The 9,269-nt window shown below is 37.1% G+C and overlaps 1 protein-coding gene across 1 annotated transcript; it reads left to right on the forward strand.

Annotated features, from left to right (window-relative positions):
- Window positions 1–7,024: 7,024 nt before the first annotated feature.
- Window positions 7,025–8,686, forward strand: LOC149153909 (uncharacterized). Its single transcript, XM_089443973.1, has one exon. It carries the CDS (start codon window positions 7,025–7,027, stop codon window positions 8,684–8,686), a length of 1,662 nt encoding a protein of 553 aa, XP_089300099.1.
- The last annotated feature ends 583 nt before the right edge of the window (window positions 8,687–9,269 follow it).

Genomic DNA, 9,269 nt, shown 5'->3' on the forward strand with positions numbered 1-9,269 from the left:
GCAAAAAATGGTGCAAAAATGGATGAAAAATTTGGCACTAAATCAGATTCAACATATGGTGCAAAATTGGATGCAAAAAATGGTGTAAAAAAATGCAGAAAAACTGGTGCAAAAATCGATGTAAAAATAAGTACAAAATTAGAAGAAAAAAATGGCATAAGACTAGATGCAAAAACTATCCCAAACTAGATGCAAAAAAGGCACTAAATCATATGCAAAAGATGGTGTAAAACTCGAGGAAAATTATGACACAAAACTAGAAGCAAAGAATGGCACAAAACATGAAGCAAAAAATGATGCAAAAATAGATTAAAAAAATGGCACAAACTAGAAGAAAAACCTGTTGTAAAAACAAATGCAAATCTTGGTGCAAAATATGATGCAAAAAATGGCATAAAAAGATATGGAAATTTTGGCGGAAAAAAGGACACTTTAAAAATTGTACAATAGATCTAGATTTGGCACCAAGTTTCTCATCCCAACTGAGAAAAAAATTCACTAAACTCTGGTGATAAATCTGGCGCAAATTGCCTGGTTTGTTGTAGTGAAGGAATCAACAACAAAACTCTCTTTATGTATCTTATATGATATCATAATCGTACAGCAACATCTTGGTGACCCATTAATGTTATTGTGGTGATAAAGGATGTGATTTAGACTATGATGGTAGTCCTGCTTTGAATATTTCGCCCTATGATATTCGTTTGTCAAGCTTCCACTACATGAAGGATTGTCATAATTTCATTGTCATATGTGGGTTCTCCTCTATTGCAGTTACCCTATCACTTATCGGTGAATGTTAGCAAACATCCTTTTGTTTCTGACATATGTCTTTAAGATTTCTACCTTTATCATCCTGATTTGGTGGTATCCTAAACATAGATCAAACTTAGTGAATTTTTTTTTTCCATGAAGTTCATATAGGAGATTGTTAATAATTAGGACGTGTTGACAGTGATGGAAATCTGTCAACCAAGAAAAAATCCCTGATATGAAGTCCCAATCAGACCTCACACTGTTTGGTGTAGGAGTCCCATCTAGTAAAAGGCCCGATTGCCAAATCCTTAAATATTTTCCTTGGCTCTAGCTATCAACACAGGAGAGTGATGCAATGGTGTATTCGACAAGCAAGGGAGGTGTGCCTGGTGAGTGTGCAGCTGCAACTTTGTCAAGTTTTTTCTACTACAAAGAGGGGAGAAAAGTGAGCCTCTAAGTGAGAGGTAATAGTACCACCCAAGAAGAGACACACATGAACCATAAATATCCATTTAACATCCAGCGGAATAGTCCACAATGGATAAGATGGTCATTACAACCAACATCAAGGAAAGATCTGTCTAGTATCCCGCAGAATAGTCTAGGATGATGGGACATCAATAACAACAATTACAACGATTCTTAATATGATAAGCACTAAAATAACTAACATAGCTCAACTATCTTAGTACATGTGAAAGAAAACATGAAATACAAATGTCCACAGAATAGTCTTACAAACATTCATAGTCCATGCATGAAGAACATGCCATCCTTAAAAGGAATCTATTATTAAGACAAGGTTTTAAGACACATGTTTACAAAGTACATCACTATCCCCTGAAGTGAGACATTGAAGCCGCTCTTTGCTCCTCAAAGAACTAGCTAATATCTCTAATTCCTTGCATGAGGAGCCAAGGTGAAAAGTCCTTTGCTCATACAATGAGGGGATATATATAACCAAGGGGTGATTCTTCCGCTTTGTGATTGTTTTACTACCCTCATGACTGTTGAACATCCTATGAATTTTCAACTTATGTGACTCTCCATATTCATGTGTGTCCTTTGGACTTCCACTTTACAATAGATTTGAATATAATATATATGGTCCACAACAATGATATGGCATATGACAGCTCATCACAAGACATGAAATGGCACTAATGATATAAACTACTTGGATGTTGTGGTAGTGTCAAGCCACTGCTACTGCTATGAGTGATGCCTTCTTGAGAATACTCTTGTCTTCCACCTCCTCATGGCTTGGTGGTAGGAGTCTTCGATGATTTCAATTCTTAGGTTGTGGTTGCGAGTTGGTGTCCTTTTTCCTTGATAGATCAGCTTACATTCTCATCTACAAGAATTTCCTATGCATGTCTTCATCCTTCATTGCTTTCTTCATCATCCCACTAGGTTCCTATATCAGAAATTCACTCATGACGAGACATCAACCTAAAATCTTCCTAGCCTAAGATGGTGCATTCTGGTCTAAGGATTGAGTCATAACTAAGTTACAAGTTGGGAAGTGAGGCTTAGTGACCATGCATTACTAAGTCCCAATATCCAGAGCTGAGGCTCAAGGACTGGAACTACACAATGTGTAGTTTAGGCTAGGATGAGGGACAATCTCTACAAATTTTGGAGAGATAGTGGGTTAGGCTGAGGGAAATGATCCTAGGGAGAAGCTTCTGCAAAGTTCTGGAGGTTAAGGGAGGCTAGTTTGCTATAGGATTATGCAGTTTTTGGGCACAAGGAGGCATATTGTTTCTTGTGCTTGCATAATGCGCAATCTGAGCTAGGCTGACTGAAAAGATTGTGAAATTTTGTGAGGGAATGTTGGGTCTTGGGCCTAGGAATTATGCAATATAGCAATCATGGATGGATAGGAACTGCACATTGCGCATATCTATGGATCAAGTTCATAGCCTACTTACTAGAAATACATAATGCACAGTCTAGGTAGGCTGGGTGAAGCCAATTTGAAGAGTCGGGTAGCTTCTTCAGATAAGGCTACGTGATAGACCAATGAGACTGATAGGTGAAACGATGAATCTTTGACTGTGTCCTAACACTTAGAACACTTGACGACTCAAAAAAATTGATCACCCGTGACACATGAACAACAATTTTTCTTGTGTGTGATTACTTCATGACCGGCTATGACAAGTGCGACACCTAAGATAGACTTTAAGACAACTGTGACAACACTTATGTGACAGGGCTCAAACTTTATGAATGAGTGTGATAGGTGTTTATATGGTTAGGAAAACTCATAAACACAAATATGGGCCCTTGAAACCACCAGAATGATCTTATGCATAAATTGCGACATCCAACATGCGAAAAGATGACATCTTTCCTATCTTGCGAAAGGGAGAAAAACACTTAGAGAAAACACATGGAATAACTTTCAGTATTTGTGATCATACATGTCATTGAAGACATAATGATATGATAATGATAAGTAGTCCTTCATACTATAGTAATAGGTGCATTTCAACTTCATGAAAGATGTGCTTTGTTCTTCATACCTACCCTCCAAAGGGTTGTGAGCCAGATGGAGTCTTCATGTGGTCTTGATCTTTGATCTTATATCGTACCTGAGGGTTTCTTGGTCATATTATCTAATGATTATCTTTTCTCCTTAGCTCCTTAGGTGTCATCTAGCATGTCTTCCTTCTTCATCTCCTCCTTCATCATCTTGCCATATTGTAAGAGAGTACCTACATCTACAACTCACTCATGAAAAGATGACATTAGTCTAAAAATCCCTAGCCTATGATAGAGCACCTGGATTGATGAAATGGGTCGGTACTCAATGACAGGTTAGCGAAGAAGGCCCAGTGACTACACAATTGTGCAGTTCAAGTAGCTAAGGGTCAAGCTTGATTACTGAGACTGCGTAGTGCAGAGCTCATGTCAGGCCGAGGGAATTTTTGCACATTCCTCACTAAGGGAAACATTTGTGTTATTCCCAATAAGGGACAAAATTGCGCAGTTTAGTAGGTAGTGGTTGTTTCTAGATGTGGCCCTAGGAGGAAAAACTGCACAGTTCTAGGAGGTAAGGGAGACTAGGTGACTAAGAGGCTTGAGGGATATAAGTTCATAGTTTCTGGAGGTAGTGAGCTCCGGCTTAGAGAAGGACAATGGATGAAGAATTTGCATAGTTTTGGAGGCCAAGAGAGGTTTGGCTTTCTTCACATTATGCAATTCCAACAGACAGGGGAAACGATTGAAGGTTGAAGATGAGAGGTGCATAGTTTAGGAAGGCTAGATGAGGCTAGGTTTCTAGGAATCCTTTATAATTTGGCTAAGTGTGGGATCAGTGGAACCGATATGAACAGTGATAGAACTTCACTGTGACCACAGACTTGGACTTAGCGACACAGCATAGATCATCCAAATCATATGAAGGCATACTTCCCTTAATGCAACAACCTTTGTGAAAACTCACGACAAGTGTGAATCCGACATTATACTTTATGAGGATAATGACAACACTTGTGTAATAGTGCATGAAATTTTGGGAAATGAGTGTGAAACATGTCTATGTGATGAGAACAACTCAATTTCACAAATATTTTTCCTTGAACCAAAAAAAAACTCCCCTTTGCATGATAAGCAATAATTCCCATTCCTGAAGATGAAACTTGCTATATAAAGATAAAAGTGTGAATGACACTTGAGATTCGAGAAGGGAGATTGAAATCATCAATTGACCAACAAATGAATAAGGAGCTACATATCACAGGATCCAAAATTTGAATTTAGGCCAAAATTATGGAGGGTGTTGCAGCCACTACAACACTTGGCGACACACTAGGAGAATCCATCTTCTCTGTTTTGTTTAACTCTTTTGTGCAGGGCCTTGGTTCTTCAATGAATATTGACTCATCATGTCTATTACCTTGGCCTTCCCACTTACCCCACAAATAGACATGGTCCCCTCTATTCCTTCTTAGTTGAACACAAAATTAGATTCAGCATAATCACAATGTTTCGAGATGGGAATGGTAGTGTAGCTTGTGAGCTTAATATTTTCAGAGTATAATTTTCATTTTTGGTGTTTCTCCACTCCTAGCAGGTCTGGACAGTACCCCCGTCAAGTCATGCAGGAACAAAACATGTTTTTTCTTCCAACAAACATAGATAGTACCCCAGCGGAGTTTCGCGCTTCACCTCTCTCCGTAGGAAGCCTTTCTCTTATTTTGCCTTTATTTATTTATTTAGAGAGAACTGTGCATTGGCACATATTTATTTTGGCGTGGAAGAGGGATCGCAACTTATAGCGAGCATAAGAGGTTGTTCCTTCAAAGAAGCATATAGAGACCTATCTTTTAGGTTTGCTCGTTTCGATTTTCCCCTTCTCCATTTCTACTAGTTGGATAAGCGTGAGAACACCAAAGTAGAAAAAACCAAGTATAGGCATGAGGTTTCCAAACTAGATGCGGGTTCATGGTTGGACCAAAACTCTCCTTACGAACAGATCATATTTTCCATCAAAACTTCATCAGCCAAAAGATGTAACCAACACAAGGAATATGGACAGAAGGCTAGCCAAATGTTTAACTGTCACTAGACTCTTCATAGTTCGGCCACACACATACTAAGAAGCCAAAACAGGTCTAGGAACAACACTTTTTCCACATGACGGAACGTATGGAAATAATCAGCAAGAAAGAAAGAAAAAAGAAACAAAAAAAAAAGGAAAGAAAACACACCACAAGGAATCAAAATTAGAAGACAAGAGAACAAACTGGCTAAAGAAAACATGAAGTATAATTAGAATAAGAAAATGAGGATAGACTACAAGGAATGAGTGCAGAATGAGTGCAAGAAAGGGAAACCAAGGATTCATTTAATCCTAATCCTAACCTCTCTCCCCCCAACTTTTAAAGATACGTTATCAACATAGTGGGTGAGATTGACGAAGCCACCAATGGTCTCAGAAATCAGAATATTTTGTAGAGGCTTCCATAAACCTTTGAATAAAGATGGGCAAGCTAAATTATTGGAGCCACCTGTATCAATGAATGCATCCACAGTGATCCATTCTCCTTTAACTTGGACTTCAACAGGAATATAGAGAAGATTGTTAGTTTTAACAATCTTTTTAAGAAAAGAACTTTCATCGAGATTAACAGATGTGGGAACAGGCAAAGATGATGATGATTGAGAAACTGTCTTTGGATAAGGGCAAAAAGAATTCATCGTGGATTGTGGAGGCAGAGAATTTAAAACGGGTTGTGAATTCTTAGTACCTCTATCTGTAGATAGAGAAGGAACAGTAGAGACAGTATCATCTGAAGTATATTCATATGTCTCATCAGTATAGTCATCTGAGCTAAACTCTTCACTGAAATGCAAATCAGTTTCATTGCCTGGGTTAGAACAATCATAGCATATATTCATTTTCTGGCACGTGTCTGGAACTGACTCATTATCTGACAAGGAAGCATCAGTTAATATATACACATCTGATACTTCATCTTGAGAATCAACTATAGACCAATTATCTACAAAATCATCAATTTCTATACAGGCTTTCAACTTGTTAGAAGAGCTTTTTAGACATTTTCTGGCGAAATGACCTTCTTGCTTGCAAATGAAACATGCATTGATTTTGTAGATAACTGGTCTATAGTTGATTCTCAAGATGAAGTATCAGATGTTTATATATTAACTAATGCTTCCTTGTCAAATAATGAGTTAGTTCCAGACACGTGCCAGAAAATGAATATATGCTATGATTGTGTTAAAGAGAGATTCCATACAGGCTGGAAGAGTATTTAATTAATGGAACTATTTTTCATTTCAGTGAAGAGTTTAGCTCAAATGATTTTTTTTTTTTTTTTTTTTTTTTTCTATGTTAAGACTAAACTAAGTACCCACGGGGAATTGAACCGGTGACCTATCGCAAGGAGTGCCTTAACAGCGCACCCATTCACCATCAATCCAAAGCCCCGTGGGCGTTTAGCTCAAATGATTATACTGATGAGACATTTGAATATACTTCAGATGATATTGTCTCTACTGTTCCTTCTCTATCTACAGATATACGTACTAAGAATTCACATCCCGTTTTAAATTCTCTGCCTCCACAATCCACGATGAATTCCTTTTGCCCTTATCCAAAGACAGTTTCTCAATCATCATCATCTTCGCTTGTTCCCACATCTGTTAATCTTGATGAAAGTTCTTTTCTTAAAAAGATTGTTAAAACTAACAATCTTCTCTATATTCCTGTTGAAGTCCAAGTTAAAGGAGAATGGATCACTATGATTGTTTTGATCCAGGAAATGGAACTAATTTTCATTTCAGTGAAGAGTTTAGCTCAAATGATTATACTGATGAGACATTTGAATATACTTCAGATGATATTGTCTCTATTGTTCCTTCTCTATCTACAGATATACGTACTAAGAATTCACATCCCGTTTTAAATTCTCTGCCTCCACAATCCACGATGAATTCCTTTTGCCCTTATCCAAAGACAGTTTCTCAATCATCATCATCTTCGCTTGTTCCCACATCTGTTAATCTTGATGAAAGTTCTTTTCTTAAAAAGATTGTTAAAACTAACAATCTTCTCTATATTCCTGTTGAAGTCCAAGTTAAAGGAGAATGGATCACTGTGGATGCATTCATTGATACAGGTGGCTCCAATAATTTAGCTCGCCCATCTTTATTCAAAGGTTTATGGAAGCCTCTACAAAATATTCTAATTTTTGAGACCATTGGTGGCTCCGTCAATCTCACCCACTATGTTGATAACGTATCTTTAAAAGTTGGGGGGAGTATTGTAAAAATTTCTGCAATTCAGCACTATGATGCTTCTGCAAGTTTGTTTCTTGGAATGTCATTTATTAATTCGGTGTTGCCCATTACAATTAGTGATGACAAAGTCATTCTAAATATAAAAAAGAAGGCAATCTCAGTTCCAAGATTGACTTTGGCCAATTCAGAAGCTAGAAAAGAAAATAGCCAAAAGAAGGCCGGTATGAAACGACCCCAGAACGATTCCCATAATTGGCAAGAAGTATTACAGATTTATGAAGAAAGGAGTCAAACAAAAACTAAACAAAAAGCAAACAGAAATCTTGATTGGTCTCCTGAACAAATGGAAATTTATGATGAATTGTTAAAAAGTTGTTCTGAAAATCCTCAAGCATTCTGGAATGTAGAGAGTCCCCAGCAAGAAATAGTTACTCTGCATGACAACGGGGTTACAGGAAAACTTATACCCTGTACTCCATCTGATGAAAAAGAAATAAAAAAGCAGATTGAAGAACTATTAAATCTCAAGCTGATCGAACCAAGTTCTTCTCATTATTCCTGTTCTACTTTCCTGGTAAGAAATCACTCTGAAATAGTCAGAGGTAAAGCCCGAATGGTAATCAACTATAAGCCATTGAATGCAATAACAAAGAGCTTTAATTATCCTCTACCCCGCCAGGAAACAATTATGCAAAAAATTCAGAACAACAAGATCTTCAGTAAGTTCGACATGAAATCTGGTTATTACCAGATACAAATCAAAGAAGAAGATCGTCCCAAAACTGCTTTTACATGTCCTGCAGGTTTTTACCAATGGAAAGTAGTTCCATTTGGCTTGAAGAATGCTCCAGCTTTCTTTCAGCGGAGAATGGACTATATTTTTGGTAAATATGATTTTATTGTTGTCTATATTGATGACATATTAATTCACAGTCAAGATTTCGAATCACATCTGAAGCATTTGCAGATATTCCTTGAAGAAGTAAAACAGCATGGTATTGTTTTGTCTGAAAAGAAAATGCTTCTATTTCAGGATAATATTGATTTTTTGGGTATCCATGTTATAAAGGGTAGAATTCAGATGCAGCCTCATGTTTTAACCAAACTATCTGAATTTCCTGATCAGCTACAGGATACTAAAATGATTCAGTGATTTCTAGGAATACTAAATTATGTGCATAAATATATTCCTAGATTGTCAGAAAAAATTGCTCCAATTCACAGACATTTTCATTCTGGATGGTCACCAAAAGCTACAGCGGCAGTTCAATTGTTAAAAGCTGAATGAAAAAATCTTCCCGAGCTCAAACCGCCAGGTAATGGATTTCTAATTCTTCAAACTGATGCATCAGATAATTTTTGGGCAGCAATCCTTTTTGAAAGAAAGGCGGATACGGGAGAAGAAATTTTATGTGCATATGCATCTGGAGAATTTTTAATTCACCAGAAAAATTATTTTCTAGTAGAAAAAGAAACTCTTGCCATTTTCAATGGCATACATAGATTTGAGTTATATGTAGCCCCTGTCGAATTTCTGATAAGAATAGACTCAATGAATTTCAAATATTTCTTATCAGCAAAAATATCAAAACAACTCACAAGAGGAAGACTATTGGCATGGCAGATATGGTTTCAAATGTATGATTTTGATGTTGAATGGGTTCCAGGTATTTCAAATTATTTAGCCGATTCCCTTACCAGAGACATGAACAAGGTCCATGTTCATAATCAGAGAA

Source organism: Pinus tabuliformis, chromosome 9 (assembly GCF_031772625.1).
Source record: "Pinus tabuliformis cultivar Carrire ecotype Pingquan chromosome 9, CPIR1, whole genome shotgun sequence".
In the NCBI taxonomy this organism is placed as follows: domain Eukaryota; kingdom Viridiplantae; phylum Streptophyta; class Pinopsida; order Pinales; family Pinaceae; genus Pinus; species Pinus tabuliformis.

Coding starts and splice junctions, on each gene's coding strand:
- LOC149153909 (XM_089443973.1), top strand. CDS start 7,025: ATGGATCACTATGATTGTTTTGATCCAGGAAATGGAACTAATTTTCAT.